This window comes from Bos indicus x Bos taurus, chromosome 10, assembly GCF_003369695.1.
Source record: "Bos indicus x Bos taurus breed Angus x Brahman F1 hybrid chromosome 10, Bos_hybrid_MaternalHap_v2.0, whole genome shotgun sequence".
NCBI classification, from domain to species: domain Eukaryota; kingdom Metazoa; phylum Chordata; class Mammalia; order Artiodactyla; family Bovidae; genus Bos; species Bos indicus x Bos taurus.
Genome location: NC_040085.1, coordinates 1,966,486 through 1,985,232, shown reverse-complemented (window position 1 = coordinate 1,985,232; position 18,747 = coordinate 1,966,486). Strand labels below are relative to the sequence as shown.

Sequence of the window (18,747 nt, the reverse complement as noted above, 5' to 3'; positions counted from 1 at the left end):
CAAGTTGTGCTACAATATAAATTGTACATAGAATATAAACCATATATAAATTATAATATGTAGTTATATGAAAATATAGTAAAAAATACAGTATATTTTGAATTAATGATATGTATTCATATTCTCATATGACTACCAGTATGAAAAGAAACATAGAGAACCCCTGGGGTTGGGAAAAAAATCTATTTCTCCTTTTCTCTAAGGAACTGAGAGTTCCAAAAGATCTAAAAAGTTTTGATACTGTTCCTTAAAAGGGAAAAATGTAGAAAGTCTTTTAAAAAATAGATAAAAAACAAATACTCTTTTACAATGGCAACAATAATAGCTTTTTACTTCAATACAGCTTCACTATATGATTAATCAGTCACTCAACAAAAATTACTGAGTAAAGAATAAGTTAAGCTCTATGTAAGGTGGCAGAATGCAAAGAAATTTATAATTCTCAAGTGCAGACATACAATCTTCAGCATACTGGTTCAACAATAAAAGTATGCCCAAGACAAGCCAGGGGCACAAAAGAGGCAATTCAGCGTGGGGTTTCAAAGAGGAATTCTCTTCCCTTTTTTTACTATTTGCTAACCTTTATATAAAAAATTGGAGTAGGAAATAGCAACCCCCTCCAGTATTCTTGCCTGGAAAATCCCATGAACAGAGGAGCCTGGTGGGCTACAGTCCATAGGGTCGCAAGAGTCCATAGGGTTGCCAGGAGTTGGACATGACTAAGCACGCACATATAAAAAGTATAAAAAACACTCATCAAAAAACACACTACAGACTGCTAGAGCAATGTAAGGAAAGCAGCACAGAAGTTTTTACTTAATTTTACTTTCAAAACAGAGAAATGAAGAACCACCAATCCTAACGGATATTCGCCCTCAGAAAATGATGCAGAAATTGAGCTAAAATTTTGAGAAAACATTTTATTCTCTCCTTATAGATCTTCTACTTTCCTCCCAAATTAACCTCTTGACATTTTTTCTATTATGATTTCTCTTTTAGTACAACAGTAACAAAAAAAATACAATTTTGCAGAAAAATTTTGGCAGCATCTTCTCTGATATCTTCATAAAGTATAAAAAGCACTGGACAAATACACTTAAGACCTACAATTCTGTATCTAGCTCTGTCATTTAGTAGCTGGGTGACCAGATCTGGTTTCTCCAATGTAAACTAGCAATATTAATTACTTTCTTGCTCTATTATAGAATTAAATGGTAATTTTAACTGCCTTATTGATACGTAATTAACAAACAATAAATTATACATGAAGTGTACAATTAGATACTTTTGAGATTTGTATACACTTATGAACTTAAAACTGGACATGGAACAACAGACTGGTTCCAAATCGGGAAAGGGGTACGTCAAGGCTGTATATTGTCACCCTGCTTATTTAACTTACATGCAGAGCACATCAGGCGAAATGCCAGGCTTGATGAAGCACAAACTGGAATCAAAATTTCTGGGAGAAATATCAGTAACCTCAGATACACAGATGACACCACCCTTATGCCAGAAAGCGAAGAAGAACTAAAGAGCCTTTTGATGAAAGTGAAAGAGAGTGAAAAAGTTGGCTTAAATCTCAACATTAAGAAAACTTAAGATCATAGCATCTGGTCCCATCACTTTATGGCAAATATATGGGGAAACAATGGAAACACTGACAGACTTTATTTCTGGGGGTTCCAAAATCATTGCAGATGGTGACTGCTGCCACGAAATTAGAAGACGTTTGCTCCTTGGAAGAAAAGCTATGACCAACCTGGACAGCATATTAAAAAGCAGAGACATTACTTTACCAACAAAGGCCCGTCTAGTCAAAGCTATGGTTTTCCCAGGAGTCACCTATGGATCTGAGAGCTGGACTATAAAGAAAGCTGAACGCCAAAGAATCGATGCTTTTGAACTGTGGTGTTGGAGGAGACTCTTGAGAGTCCCTTGGACTGCAAGGAAATCCAACCAGTCCATCCTAAAGGAAATCAGTCCTAAATATTCATTAGAAGGACTGATGCTGAAGCTGAAACTCCAGTACTTTAGCCACCTGACGTGAAGAACTGCCTCACTGGAAAAGACCCTGATGCTGGGAAAGATTGAGGGCAGGAGAAGGAGGGGGTCAACAGAGGAAGAAATGGTCAGATGGCATCACCGACTCAATGGACATGAGTTTGAGCAAGCTCCTGGAGTTGGTGATAGACAGGGAGGCCTGGCCTGCTGCAGTCCATGAGGTCACACAGAGCTGGACACGACTGAGTGACTGAACTGAACTGATACACTTATGAAACCATCGCAATTAGGATAATAGATATTCATCTCCCACAAAAGTATCCTTGTCTTTTTTTTATAATCCATCCCTCCAGACCCTCTGCCTGTGCATCCTTCCTCTCCTGTATCCAGGCACCTACTGATCTGCCATGATACATTAGTTTGCTTTCCTAGAATTTTATAGAACTGAAGTCCATATACAGTTGATCCTTGAACAACATGAATTTGAACTTTGCAGGTCCACTGATACAGATTTTTTTCCACTGGTAAATATGACAGTACTACCCTATCTGTAATTGGTTGAATCTGCAGATGCAGAACACGAGATACAGACAAACTGTAGTTACGGAGGGCTGAGTACAGACATGAAGATTTTTCAACCGAGGTGAGATCCGGCACAGCTAATCCCTGTGTTGCTCAATAGTCATCTGTACTCTTTCTGCCTGGCTTTCACTCAGCATAATCATTTTGAGATCCATCTACGTTGTAATCTGTATTAATAGCCTATGTTTGTTTCTTCTTTTTATTGTTAGGAGTGTTTAACATACACATTTAACATAGTTTATCTATTAATGATGGACATGAGTGTTTTTTTCCAGTTTTTGGCTATTAGGGAAAAAAGCTGTTGTGACCATTTGTTCCCCAGTCTTTGTATGAACATATGCTTTCACTTCTCTTGGGTGAATACTCTGAAGCAGAATGGTGAATCATATAGGTGTACACAGAACTTTTAGACAAAGTATTAAACTCTTTACCAAAGCCACTGTACCATGTGTAGTCTCATCAGCACTGTATGAGAGATCCAGCTCTTCCACATGCCAGCAACACAATATAGTCTTAAATGGTTTTAATTTGCATTTCCAGAAAATCCCATGGATGGAGGAGCCTGCTGGGCTACAGTCCATGGGGTCGCTAAGAGTTGGACACGACTGAGCGACTTCACTTTCACTTTTCAGTTTCATGCATTGGAGAAGGAAATGGCAACCCACTCCAGTGTTCTTGCCTGGAGAATCCCAGGGACAGGGGAGCCTGGTAGGCTGCCGTCTATGGGGTCGAACAGAGTTGGACACGACTGAAGCAACTTAGCAGCAGCAGCAGCAGCAGTAACTAATGATACTAAACATCTTTTCATAACTGCCATCTGCTTTGGTGAAGTGTCTATTCAAATCATTTGCTCATTTAAAAATTTTTTCCTTTATTGAATTTTGAGAGCTCTTTGTAAACTTCATCGGATACATGATTTACAAATATTTTTGCCAGTCTGTGGCTTATCTTTTCATTCTCTTAACAACATCTTGGGAAGAACAGAAATTTTGGAGGAGTATAATTTGTGCTTTTAAGGATTGTGCTTTTAGTGTTAAATATCTAAAAATTCTTTGCCTAACTCTTTTTTTAAGGTTTGGTTCTAGAAGTCTTATAGTTTTAAGTTTCAGATGTATATGTATAGTCCATTCTGAGTTCATTTTTGTATGTTATGAGGTGTGGATCAAGGCTGCTGTTACTGCTTTTGTTGTGGTATGTGCTGTGTTGACTTTCCAATTAGCTCAGCACTGTTTGTTGGAAAAAGACTATCGTTTCTCCATGAAACTGTCTTTATACCTTTGCTGAAAATCATACATACACACACATATTTATCTATGCATCTATCTGTCTATATAGGTCTATTTCTGGCCTCATTAGTCTGTCCATCAACATATTTGTTTCTCTTTTTGCCAATGCTACTGTCTTTATTATAAGAGTTTATAGTAAGTCTTGAAATCAGGCAGCATTAGCGCTCTGACCATATTTTTCAATGGTATCGTTTTAATGTAAGTTTTTTAAAAATCAGAAATGGCTACTGAAATGCAGAGTAGTGTCATCACTTTTCTACTCCAATCTCAATAGTTGTTGAAGTAAACAGTAAACAACTAGCAGGAATTACATGAATCTCAAAATAATTACGAGTAGCTTCTCTCTTTTATACATAAAAATTGACTATGCTTATCTAAGAGCTTCCCTGGTAGCTCAGCTGGTCAAAAATCTGCCTCCAATGCAGGAGCAATGATCAATTCCTGGGTTGGGAAGATCGGCTGGAGAAGGGATAGGCTATCCATTCCAGTATTCTTGGGCTTCCCTGGTGGCTCAGACGGTAAAGAATCCACCTGCAATGCAGGAGACCTGGGTTCGATCCTTGGATTGGGAAGATCCCCTGGAGGAGGGCCTGGAAATCCATTCCAGTGTTCTCGCCTGGAGAATCCTATGGACAGAGAAGCCTGGTGGGCTACAGCCCATGGGGTTGCAAACAGCCCACGGGGTCACAAAGAGTCAGACATGACTGAGCAACTCAGCACAGCATGCTGATCTAAAGGCAGTTTTACACAAAACCAGACACCCAGTTTAGCACATGTAACAGTATTTAATTTCCTTACCTGCAAACCATATTTTACTCGTATTTTCTTTAATTCTTTCCTCCTTTCCAACTCTTTTTCCTCCTTACTTAGTGCTGGACCAACTAAAAGGAAAAATTGAGTTTAAAAAAAAACACTAAGTTTGATATAATACTGTTTATTTATTATGAAAAACTAATAGTACTAGTATTCCATCTCCAGATTAACAAAAAGTTCAAATAAATTAATATAAAAGTATCTTGGGCTGTGATGATGTCCTTTCAGCATTTTGGTAATTAAATCTAATTGGAAAGTAAATCAAACCCCAAAGAGTATAAGAATGTTACAGTTTAGATACTAAAAGAAATACTGAACATCTTAATTTTTCAATATGGTTATTGTAATAGTATCCCAGTTGTATCCCAGAAATATTGTGAGTTCTCTGAAAGAATATAAGTTTGTGCAAAAGAAAAAACACAGAATTCAAGAGTCACATTATTGTGTAGTGTGCCCTACTCATTTTCATAATGTAGTATATAGGAAAACAAAAAATACATAATGAACATATTTAGTTAGCATTAAGAGGAAAAAATAATGTAAGGAAAATTACAAGTTCAGAGTATCTCTTTCAATTTTTAAAGCCTTAAATAAGAAAGTTTTAACAAGATAGCAAACTTATACAGTACTATTATAGAAAATAATGGTATATACACAGATAATACATCAACAAACTGTAATTAGGAAAGCAGACATATCAACCAATATATCTTAATACCTTAGCCTATTATTTTCTATATTATTATTTTACATCAAAGTTTAACTGTGGATTACTTTTTATAACAGTAAACAGCTGTTAAAGAAAAACCTTGGGCTTCCCAGGTAGCTCAGTGGCAAAGAATCCACCTGCCAACGTAGGAGAGGCGGGTTTGATCCCTGGGTCGGGAAGATCCTTTGGAGAAAGAAATGGCAACCCACTTCAGTATTCTTGCCTGGAGAATCCCATGGCCAGAGGAGCGTGGTGGGCTATAGTCCATGGGGTTGCAAAGAAGCCAGGCACAACTTAGTGACTAACACCACAAACCTTTATTTATCTATGTCACAGTTACCCCTCTGAAGGACGGTTAGCCACCACTGCAGTGCTGCTTCAAAGCCCTACAGACTTGGAACTTCTCTGGTAGTTCAGTGCTGACTCTGTGCTCCCAATACAGGGGGCCTAGGTTCACTCCTGGTCAGGGACCTACATCCTGCATACAGCAAGGAAGGGCCCGCGGGCCACACCTAAGACCTGGCATGGCCACATAATAAATAATTAAAAAGATAAAAAGCCGACAGACTGAATTAGCAACAGCAGAGCTATCAATTATCATTCCTGGTCAGAAGGTAACCTAATGCTGTAACACTACAACTATTACATAGAAAAATCAACTGCAATCCTAATCTACTACCTAAGTCCCACATTTCAAAACATGTTATTTTTTTAGCCTCATCTGATAGTATTCACTGAAATATAAATGTATCTCAATAGAGTGTTATATCAATTAGATATGAAGCTGGTAGCTACTGATACATTTTTTAGAACACTTTGTGAATTAAAAAGTTATCACACACATAAACAGTATGTTTCACATACCAAAAAGTTCATCTTTCTTATCAAGACGAAGGTGAGCTCTAACCTGCCCTGGTTCACAGCCATCACAGGTATCACTGCCAGGGTGAATATGAAATGACAACACAGTCTCTCCGATTTTCACTTCATCCCCATGCTCAAGTACATAAGGGTCACATTTAGTTTTGGGCTAAAGGGGAAAAAAAATAACAAAACAGAAATCCAAGAGTTACATATGATTATTTATTTTATGGTTACTGTAAATAATGTCAGATTTTAACAAAAAATATTGAGATGGTTCTCAATGAGACAGACAGACATATGCATACATACCCATTTCCAAAACATGAGGGTGATACGTAATATTCTATTAGTGCAGAAGACAGATGAACTGAGCAACTTCTAATTTTTATATTATCAAAATCCATTATCTCCCCATCTCCATACCCAATGCTATCAAAGAAATATCCAACCCAAACTTCAATCTATTACCAAAATGAATAATCATCACAGTCAAAAAGATGATGTATTAAGGAGATAAACTGCATCATATTTCCCTTTTTCCTTCTTCTCTTGATAATTTTTATTTCAATTTTTATAATTTCAATTGAAATTTTTATAATTTCAATTTTTATAATAATTTTTATTTCAAATATAAAATATTTTTTTTTATCCCTAACTAATACCTCCCTCCCTCCCCTCCCTCCACATATTATCTTATTAGGTGCTAAGCACTCTGCTACATGTTAGGGATAGAAGAGTTAACTGAACACACATAGCCCCTGCTTTCAAGGAGTTTTCCAATTTAACACTTCTGTTAAAACAGCTTAAAAAAAATAAAAAACATACTAAAAAGAATGACCCCTAAAGTTGCTATAAGAATAACTTCCTTTGCACAGCTTTAAAATGCATTTATCTCTAAAAATAAGGCGTAGATACATAATTAGAAGGCAAAACTTAGCAGTTAAGTATCTACTTAGTGAAGTCGCTCAGTTGTGTCCGACTCTTTGTGACCCCATAGACGGTAGCCTACCGGGGCTCCTCCGTCCATGGGATTTTCCAGGCAAGAGTACTGAAGTGGGTTGCCATTTCCTTCTCCAGAGAATCTTCCCGACCCAGGGATCAAACCCGGGTCTCCCACATTGTAAGCAGACGCTTTACCGTCTGAGCCACCAGGGAAGTAGAAGTATCTACTTGTATATATTTTTCAGCTCTAAGAATTCTCTTCTACATTAATACATCTGGGCTTGAATATCAATCTGAACTAAATGATATGTATAATCACTATGATAACTATGCCCTGAGGGATAAAATATTTCAGTTCAGTTTTTTAAAAGAATATGCAAGTATTTAATTAATAAATATACACTCACCTGAAGAATCTGTTTTCCATTAACAACTGTACCATTCTGACTGCCTTGATCCACAAGGACATAACTTTGTAAGTCATGGTCAAAATAAATTTCTGCATGAAACTTGAAAAAAGAAACCAGGTAATTATAAATTATTATACTTTTTTAAACCACAGATAATAATTTCTCCATGATAAAATGCAGTAGACTCTGATGATTTAACTTGTATTATTCTTAATACATTTTTTTTCTGAATACAAAAGAATTACAATGAATGCTTCTGGTAGAAATAAGAAGGCTGCAGGAGAAAAAGTCACCCACCTGTAACTCCACCTATAATTACCATTAATAACTTAGTATGTGTCCTATCTTTTCTACTTTTATAATATTCTTGAGATTATACTATATATAGTTTGAAATAATTTTTCACCTAACATAGTTGCTCACATCATTAAAAATTTTTAACACAAAGGTGATTTGAAATATTCAAGGTCAACTTCTCAGAGTTTCCAAATTTTCAACACTCAGGACTAATCACTCCCTCCTGCTCCACAGCATTTTGTTTATATAACACTTAAACTATACAAAGTTACTGTATATTTGAATGCCACTGTACTGCTTACAATTATTGCTTACATTTAGTTGACAATTTGCTTACCACTTAGTATATAATACAGTGCTTCACATATATTGGGCACGTACTCAATACATGTACATTTAACTGGATATAGAGCTGCAAAAATATTTAATTTAAAATTCTATAAATAATACATAAATGGTGGTTACATAAAATGATGCAGCTGCTTTGTGGGGAAGTTTGACAGTTCCTCAAAATGTTAAACAGAGAGTTACCATATGACTCAACAATTCTACTCCAAGGTAGGTATCAAGAGAAATGAAAACTCCAGTTCCTAACAAGCTTAGCAGCATTACACTTAATAACCAAAAAAATGGAAACAATTCAAATGTCTAACAGTTGATGAACAGATTAACAAAATACTATAGTGTGTCTGAACACTGGAGTATTATTTGGCAATAAAAACAAATGAAGTACTGATACTTGCTACAACATGGATGAATCTTGAAGACAAGCTAGTTACAAAAGGCTACATACTGTATTATTAATATGATTCCATTTACATGAAATGTGAAGAGCAGGCAAATCCACAGAAACAGAAAGTAAACTGGCGGTTGCCCAGGGCGGTGGGAGGCGAGGAAGGAATGGGGAAGGACTAGTATTGAGTATGACACTTGTTTTCATAGTGGTGAAAATGCTCTAAAATGGACTGTAGTGATGGTTACACAACTGTGAATACACTAAAAACCTGTGAATTATGTACTTTCAAAGGGTAAATTGTATACGCATATAGACTGTATCTCAATAAAGTTTTTCAAATTTTTCATAAATATAAACTTATTATAAAATGTTTCAAACACGTAAAAGAATATATTGAAAAATGTCTACCCATAAATTATTACTCATCGATGTGTACCTCACTCTATCTATCCCCCACCCTTCCTTTCAGAGGTTTGATGTTTTTTTAATCATGATGCATCTCTTTATACTTTCACCATGTACGTATATATTCATAAAAATTACATGTTCATTTTGTTTTGTTTGGAACTTAATATAATTACGAATCACACTGTATGAATTTTTCATTGAGATATAATTTATAGGCAGGAAATTCATAGGTCTTAAATGTACAGTCTGCTGCTGCTGCTGCTAAGTCGCTTCAGTCGTGTCCAACTCTGTGCGGCCCCATAGATGGCAGCCCACCAGGCTCCCCCGTCCCTGGGATTCTCCAGGCAAGAGCACTGGAGTGGTTTGCCACTTCCTTCTCCAATGCATGAAAGTGAAAAGTGAAAGGGAAGTCACTCGGTCGTGTTGAACTCTTCACAATCCCATGGACTGTAGCCTACCAGGGTCCTCCATCCATGGGATTTTCCAGGCAAGAGTACTGGAGTGGGTTGCCATTGCCTTTCTCCAACAGTCTGATGAACTTTAACAAATGTATACTAACAGTATTTATCTCCTTTATCTTGCATCTTTGGCTTAATACCATCTAGCTGTGCTGCAGTTGTAGCTGTACCGTAAGCTATAATACATATTCTTCTAATGACAACAGCCAGGTTTTTTCCCAAGGTTTTACTATTTTTCAAAGTGCTTCTATGAACAACCCTGTCCATGTACTCTTCCTGTGGACAATACAAGGATTTTTCTGGGGGTATACCCTTAGAAATGAAACTGCTAAGCCATCTACATGCAAACAAACTTTATTAGATACTGCCATACGATTTTCCTGGAGAAGGCAATGGCAACCCACTCTAGTACTCTCACCTGGAAGAGGAGCCTGGTGGGTTGCAGTCCATGGGGTCGCTAAGAGTCGGAGACGACTGAGCGACCTCACTTTCACTTTTCAGTTTCATGCATTGGAGAAGGAAATGGCAACCCACTCCAGTGTTCTTGCCTGGAGAATCCCAAGGACGGCGGAGCCTGGTGGGCTGCCATCTATGGGGTCGCACAGAGTCGGACACGACTGAAGCGACTTAGCAGCAGCAGCAGCATATGATTTTCCAGGCTTCACAGATGGCTCAAGTGGTAAAGAATCCATCTGCCAATGCAGGAGCCGCAGGAGCTGCAAGTTTGATCCCTGGGTCAGGAAGATCCCCTGGAGTAGGAAATGGCAACCCACTCCAATATTGCTGCTGGGATAATCCCATGGACAGAGGAGCCTGGTGGGTTACAGTCCATGGAGTCGCAAAAAGTCAGACATGACTAAGCACACACATATCATTTTCCAAAGTGGTTAAACCAATTTATACTCTCAACACCAATCTATAAGAATTCCCATTGATCTATTAAGTTTTAAATAACACTTTGTATTGTCAGAATTTTTAGTTTTTGCAAGCATATCAAGTGTGAAATTAAATTTCATTACTGTGGTTTTAATTTGCATTTTCCTGATTACAGGTAAGGCTGAAATCTTTTCTTATATTTATTAGCCATTTGGGTTTCATCTTCTGTAAATTTTCTCTTCATATCCTTCATACATTTCTTTCAATTGGGTTGTTTAGAAAAACTATATCAAAGAGTTTAAATAATTTCAAATCTTATGACTGGAAACCTTATTCCAAAGACCTTTCTAAATTACGCTCTCAATAGGAATGATATTTAATAAACAGGATGAATGAAAACTGACACTTTGGTCTCAATTGTATTTCTTGAATTACTACAAATATTGAATGGTTTTCGCAAGTTAAGCATATTTCCTCTACTGTGAATTACTTATCTATGTCCTTCACTCATTTACCTGTTGGTATCATAGGGGGTTTAAAAAAAATGAATTTGTATGAGCTTTTAAAATATAAGGGATATATATTTTACCAGATCTGATTATCTTAGACTGCCATTTAAATTTATTTCTTAATATAAAGAATTTCAAACTTAAATTATTTAAAATTACCTCATCTTCTGTGACTTTGTTTCTTTTTTTAAACTTAGAAAGTCCTCTCCTATCCACTGGTTAAATATTAGTTTCTGTTTTTCTCCTAATATTAATATGAAATACATTGGAGTTTTTTTACTTTAACTTTTTCATATATCTGGATATGTGTGATATATACTGTCAAACTGATTTCACACAACTAAAAAATTACCTACGCCACCAGTGGACATGTTTGTTTCAAAGAAAGGAAAAGCAGAAATGCCACCAGAGAACTACCTACATTTCAGACTGAAGTAGAAAGACGTCTTGTTATTTATAGACAGGGTTTTGTTTGGAGGCAGAAAAATCAAGGATCATGAGAAGGTAAAAAAGGAAGATAATTTGGTCTGAATTAAGATTACAAGGACTTCCTTCCCTCTGAGTGAACCCAAACAAAGTAAAATAATCAGACTTTCAACTAACAATGAAAAAACAAATTTCATTCCAAAAAGACAAAAATCACAAAAAATACATAGTTTAGAACCATATTATAATCCATTAAATAGAAACAAAATGGGGTTGATGAAAGGTCAAAAAAACATAACAGTTATAAAAGGGAAGGGGGAAAACCACAGAAAATATAGTAAAGAGAAAAGATAAACAAGACTTCTGATAGCTAAATCTTATAACTTAAGCTGCAACTCTGTTCTCTTTGTTTGTTTTGAAAAACCCAACTGCTCTTTTTCCTGAAACCACTAGAAAATCAACTAGGAAAAGCTGTAAAATCATCTAGAAAAAGCCTTGAGTGGTAGAGGATAGATTATTCTTGAGTTGAAAAATACCATGGACTCAAAGTTAACTCTGCACTGAAGTAGCCTGAACCCTTGTGTGATTTATTTTGAACTGCCACAATATCCAGCATAGTGACTTCACTCAATAAATATTTGCTAAACAGGTATTGCTTAACACTTAGTCTACATTTCTACTCCTGCTCCAGTCTGTTAAAAACTAAACATTATTTTAGTTCACCCAAATTTTGATGGAGAATTTTTTTTCTCAAGTAATGGAATAAACAACCTGCATTACGTTCATTACCATTACTGTATTGACTATTAACCTTTCTTTTTCATCTGAAAAACCCTAGCTTTCTGCCATAATGATGATCTACCAAGTCACACCGAGGGGGCTGTATCTGAAAAATCAAAGAACTTACCTTACTGACACCAACTTCAGGGATTCGGAGAGTATGCTCCATATCTTTTTCTCTGCAGAGTTAAGTAAAATTAAAATGCCTTTAATACTTTTTGAAGCATATTTAAATGCATTTTTTTTTTTTTTTTTTTTTCTCCACAAGCCGCACTTTATTTGAGCGTGATGGCTGGCTCCCGTCACAGGCCAAACCAGCTGGGGACGCCCCCGCGCCGCGGGTCGGGGCTCTGACGTTGCTGCTGCTCCTCCAGCACCTGGACCCGGAGGTCCTCGTCCGCGGAGCTGCCGCCGGGCCGCTTCCCCTTGGGAAACAGATCTGGGAATGTGGAGGTCTGCCCGTGTGCCAGCTGCACGTAGGCCACCTTATAGTCTGGCTGCTTTATCCTGACGTTCCTGTGATCCCTCCTCCTGTTGGAACCGTGCTGCACCCTCGTCCGCACGGCGGCCACCGGCACATTGTAGACGCGCTCGAGGTAGTTCCTGAGGTCCACTCTGGTCATCTCCATGGGGATCCGGAACTGCACGGTATCCTCGGGCTGGGCCGTGCCGGGCCGCACCAGCTGGATGAAGAAGTTGGTGCGGAAAACCCGGAGCTGGGGGTTGCCCAGCTGGTACAGAGGGTACAGCACGTTCCGCGCCATCGCCCGCTTCCGGGGCCGCGGGCGGAAGGAGGGGCGGGCCCAGGCCGGGCCCGCCCCCCGGCGCAGCGCCCCCTGGCGCCCGGGAGGACGCGCGCCGCCCGCACACCTGGGCTAAATGCCATATTTAAAGAATTTTTTTTAAGATAATTTTGCTTTAAAAGATACGTTAGGATGCCAGTCTCCCTATGAGACTAAACCCAGTTTCCGCAATGCAACTCTAAATTTCATGTCTGAAAGTAGGTCCCGGAACTACCTTAACTCTTTCATAAGGTAATTGTAGCGGTCCCCAACCTTTCTGGCACCAGGAACCAGTTTCGTGGAAGACAGTTTTTCCACAGACTAGGGCAAGGGTATTTGGGATGATTCAAGTGCGTTACATTTACTGTGCGCTTTATTTCTATTATTATTATATTGTGATATACAATGAAATAATTATGCAATTCACCGTGACCCAGAATCAGTGGGAGCCCTGAGCTTGGCTTTCTGTAGTTAGATAGTCCCATCTGGAGGTGACGGGAAACAGTGACATCTGAAGCGTGTTGCGAGTGACGAGGCGCAGCTGTAAATAAGATGAAGTTTCCCTCGCTCACCCAGTGCTCCTCTCCTGCTGTGCAGCCCGATTCCTAACAGGTCCAGGGGTTGGGGACCCCTGTTTTGGTACATCTGTCACAGGCCAGTGAACATCCAGCAGGACAAAACATCCTTTGTAGTAATGTCAGTCCAGATCTGTTGACTACGTGTCCACCTCTATTACTACGTGTAAAAGGAACATACTATTCTCCAAGAATTTAAAATTAAGATACTGTATGAAACCTGAATTAAAGATATATTACCTTTCCAGTTGGGAAGTAAGGAAATTATCACACTCATGATTAAAATCTACTTCTCTACCAAGCTGGTTTGAGTTACATAGGGGTAAAAGAAAAGGATCAAAGGAGGAGGTCATACTGGGTTTAAGGTAAGTAACTTAAGCCTAAAAAAAGCAATACCAAAGGTAAGAAAATGATGAAATCTCTGTGGAAGGTATCACCAAGATTTTATCTCTTTACATCGGCAGACCGCTTTAGAGACAATAAAGTTATGTCTGCAACTGACTTCCAAAATCACGTGACAAAAGGCAAGTGTCAGAATAGTTTCTGAGTGAAAGAGGGAGAACAAGGATATCATTTTTTGTCTATCCTACAAGCACCACACATATTTAATGATTAATTGGAATAAGAAAAATAAACAGAATATGATAATGGTAAACATTTTTACCTTCCAATTGTAGCAGGATTTACAGCTGTAATGATAAAAAGTGATCCTGTCTGCAACACAGGTGATCTAATTACAATTACTCTAATACATGGGGGCCAGATTTTTTCTTCATCTGCCAAAGAAAGAAATGGGTAAGTATTAATTCAAAAATAACAAATGCCCAGGGAATAGTAGAAGGCATACATAAAGCTAAAATAAACTGATCAAAAATCTTCCTTCTGTTTAAAACAACCTTCTCAAATTCTGCTATATGACATACACAATAAGTAAGTTTTAACAACATTAGCAATTTAAAATAATCAACCTAAAGATATACAGCAGCTATCACAATTACAAAATAATCAACTCTCTCCTTTTTAAGGCATTGGTATTTGAAAATATGGCCCCCCCCAAAAAGCATTTTTTAAGTTAGAAAAACTGAGTCTACCCTTTTAAGAAAAAAATGAGAGGAAATTCCATTAAGAGCAAAATATGCTTGTACACATTAATACAAAATTCTGAGTTTTAAAAGTATGTAATTATATTAAGTAAAAAAAAAAAAATCAGATTTACCATAATACCTATGTAGCTGAATTAATGCATTTTTTAAGTTAGAAAAACTGAGTCTACCCCATAAGAAAAAATGAGAGGAAATTCCATTAAGAACAAAATATGCTTGTACACACTAATACAAAATTCTGAGTTTTAAAAGTATGTCATTATATTAAGTAAAAAAAAAAATCAGATTTACCATAATACCCATGTAGCTGAATTAATGGAGAAGGCAATGGCACCCCACTCCAGTACTCTTGCCTGGAAAATCCCATGGATGGAGGAGCCTGGTGGGCTGCAGTCCATGGGGTCGATAAGAGTCGGACATGACTGAGCAACTTCACTTTCACTTTTCACTTTCATGCACTGGAGAAGGAAATGGCAACCCATTCCAGTGTTCTTGCCTGGAGAATCCCAGGCATGGGGGAGCCTGGTGGGCTGCCATTTAATGGGGTCACACAGAGTCAGACAAGACTGAAGCGACTTAGCAGCAGCAGCAGCTGAATTAATGGCCTACTCTTTAAAGGCAACTGCCTTTCCTCCCTCAACTACAAAAGTGGACAATAAATATCTAACCCATTAAAAGAGACTTAGTACAGACTTAGGAAAGAGTAGGTAACTTGGTTTTTTGTTCTACTGAGTAGGCCATTCAATGCAATTAGACTTTAGGGTCCAAGTAGTGGTCATTTATTCATACCCTACTGTAATTATAACCAAAGTTATCATTTTTAATAATGTTATTAAAATAATCTCTTTAAAACAATCAGCTCACTTTTTGGCAAATATACGGGCTACTAACACTTTTAACTACTGTGTTGTACTTTTACAATGACCATAAAATAATGGCTATTTTCTCACCTTCATCTTCAGTATCTTCTGCCGTTGCATTGTCTTCACTGGTAAGGTCTTCATCGGAACTGTCCTCGGTCTGAGAGTCTGTAATTTCACCTTCTTCAGGCTCACTATCAGTGTCTATGATTTTCTCATCTTTAAATGAAGCCGAGTTATAAATGTTTTCATTAAGAGGAGATTCCACAGTCTTCGCACTAACTGGAACAGTATATTTGGGAGGACTATTTTTGTAATGAATGTCTACTTTGGCCTTCTTTTTCACATTTGCAAAATCTTCTCCCTCACTGCAGCTTATATGTTCAATACTGGACGTTTTCTGATCTTCTGAATTCAAATTCTGGAAAGAGGTGGGAACAGGAGAGAAGAATCTTAAACATGACCATCTTATAATGTTTAAACCTAAATGTTTCAGTGAATTAGTGAAAGCATATGTTCAGCGAAATAGCAACAGCTATTACCTCTACTGCCTCTTCCTCTTATTATGTTCCCTTTCGTAATGATGTTACCATCCACTTATCCAAATCAAAAGTCTTGGACATCTCCTTAACCACTCTATGGAATCAATTACTGAGGCTATAGACTATGTTTGAAATTAATCCCAATTTTCTCTCCTTATCTAGTACCATTGTCTTAACTGTCCCAATCCAGGTCCTCATCACATATTGCTTGGACCATGTGAGAGCCTAGAACAATGCTGTCAAAAATAAAATGCAAGTTTTATATATATATATATATATATATATATATATATATATATATATATATATGCTTTAAAGCATATATATATATGCTTTAAAATTATGTAGTAGGATCATTAAAAAGGTAAAAAAGAAGCTGGTGAAATTCATTTTGTTACTTTACCTCACTCAGTACTTACAAAATATTACTAATTATATATAAAGATGACATTTCATCAGTATAAAAATTTTTACAAATACTTTATATGGATTTTCTGTACCAAGTCTTCAAAACTGAGCATAGTTTATACTCAACTAGGTAAAGTATCCTAGCTACATTTAAAGTGCTCAGTAGCCACATGGAGCTGGCAGAACAGTGCAGGCCTAGAGAATACAACTAAACCTAAATTGTCTTTTTGAACTTTGAGTCAATTAGTAAGTCAACGTACATGACATAAAGAATCAGCACTAATTACAGCAGGGATTTAAAGATCTAAATGTACCTAATATATCACAACTGAAGTTTTGCTAAAATATAGAGTCGGCTTCATGATACAGAAAACAGTACAGATGAGTCAATTACATCTCTTTATTCTGAACTTCCAACTTAACTAGCATAAGCCTTTTATTATTTATTATACATGCATACTGGCCATACGCTAGGACAAATGAACATATCCATTATTTTAACTTTAGAAGAAGCAGTTATCTTCCTCTAGTTTGTAACACACTCTAGTTTTCTTTCTACCTTAGGGCAACATGATGAGGTGAAGTCATATGTTCTGCTGTTATTTTATAAGATATGAGAGCATCCTAAACACATGTTTTTAATGGTAGCATAAATTCAGTTTGAAGACTGGCTAAACATTCACAGCATGCTAAACTATACGTATTTTCAGCAACACAAACTCACCAAGGACAATAACACGAGCAAGTTCCTGAAAAGCTATGAGGAACTTTAAAGACCACTGTAAACTACAGCCAAAAAATTTCCTGATCTATATATGCTTAAAAGAAAAGCAGTTTCCAATATTATGTATTTTATTATTGTTTATAGGACAACACATGTAGAGGAAAATGAGGGAAATAGAAATAGGTACTGCTTTTTAAAACTGTCAGTCTCGAATGTTAGATAAATATCCATTAAGATAAAAGAAAGGCCCAGGGCCTACATCAGGCATATATTCATATTTCAACTTATTACTCTAATCTCCTTACCCTACTTCCTTCCTTCTGTATACTCTACTGCTGCTAAGTCGCTTCAGTCGTGTTTGACTCCGTGTGACCCCATAGATGGCAGCCCACCAGGCTCCTCTGTCCCTGGGATTCTCCAGGCAATACTCTCTCTCTCTCTCTCTAAGTCGCTTCAGTTGTGTCCGACTCTGTGCGACCCCATAGACGGCAGCCCACCAGGCTCCGCCATCCCTGGGATTTTCCAGGCAAAAACACTGGAGTGGGTTGCCATTTCCTTCTCCAATGCATGAAAGTGAAAAGTGAAAGGGAAGTCGCTCAGTCATATCCAACTCTTAGCGACCCCATGGACTACAGCCTACCAGGCTCCTCATGGGGTTTTCCAGGCAAGAGTACTGGAGTGGGGTGCCATTGCCTTCTCCATCCGTATACTCTGCACTTCCAAAAAGTGAGGTCCAAGAATATCTTAAAACTCAAGAAAAGGATGAGGATGTCCTAAAACTGGTTTCCTCCCATGCGACACAACTACCTTTTATAATCCTTGGGGAATTCAAAATTTTTATTAGTATTTTTCTTAAGTCCTTGTCCTAAATTAACATATTTTTACAGAAGGATGGTAAAGATGAATGGCTATGAGAGCTAAACTGGACCAACGTCTCACAGAACGCTATCAAATTTCATCATCTAGTTTGTCAGAAAAGGTCATTTGAGGACCCCTATATATTCTTTGCTTTGCTGGGAGAACTGGTTTCATTAACATATCCTTTCAAACAGTTCAATGACGAGTGACAGGTAGGAGTCACTAACACAGAGGTCTCTGAAAAAAAAGAAAAATAATTTTTGGCATTTTTCTTACTTACTCTTCAATTCTTAGGTACTGTCAGTGAAAATAATAGAGAAATAAATAGAGAATTGAGATAAAATTTCAAGAACAGGGAAGTGGCCAAGATGGTGAAGTGGGAAGACCCTGAACTCATCTCCTCCATGGACACACCAAAATTACAACTACTTACAGAGCAACTATCTATGAGAATGACCTACCTGAACACTAGCAGAAAAGACTTTCCACAACTAAAGACATAAAGAAGGAACCACACAAGATGGGTAGGAGAGGTGGAGACCCATACCCCTATGTTGGCAAAGCACAAATGGAAGGGCTATCCCAAGCAGAGGTTCCTTCCAAGGAGTGAGGAGTGGGAGGCCCAAATGGGGCTCCCCAGCCTGGGGATCCTGAACTGGAAAGACAAGCCCCTAGAATATATAGCTTTGAAAAACTAGCAGAGCCTATGTTCAGGAGAACTGCAGAGAGACAGGAGTAAGATTCAGCTCTTAAGGCACATGTAAGATGGCACACGTTCTGAGTCTCAACATAGAG

The 18,747-nt window shown here is 37.7% G+C and overlaps 1 protein-coding gene and 1 pseudogene across 2 annotated transcripts in view; both read right to left on the bottom strand.

The window, feature by feature from the left end:
• Positions 1–18,747, bottom strand: part of AGGF1 (angiogenic factor with G-patch and FHA domains 1) — a 47,261-nt gene that overhangs the window by 5,897 nt on the left and 22,617 nt on the right. Inside the window, exons 6-11 of the mRNA XM_027552918.1 lie at positions 15,511–15,841; positions 14,122–14,233; positions 12,228–12,279; positions 7,608–7,709; positions 6,259–6,424; positions 4,671–4,753 (exon numbers count right to left, since the gene is read on the bottom strand). Coding sequence (XP_027408719.1) covers positions 4,671–4,753; positions 6,259–6,424; positions 7,608–7,709; positions 12,228–12,279; positions 14,122–14,233; positions 15,511–15,841 — 846 coding nt within the window. The remainder of the gene's footprint in view (positions 1–4,670; positions 4,754–6,258; positions 6,425–7,607; positions 7,710–12,227; positions 12,280–14,121; positions 14,234–15,510; positions 15,842–18,747) is intronic.
• LOC113899699 lies at positions 12,339–12,902 on the bottom strand (annotated as a pseudogene). Its single transcript, XR_003512962.1, has one exon. The product of XR_003512962.1 is annotated as a 39S ribosomal protein L23, mitochondrial pseudogene (transcript).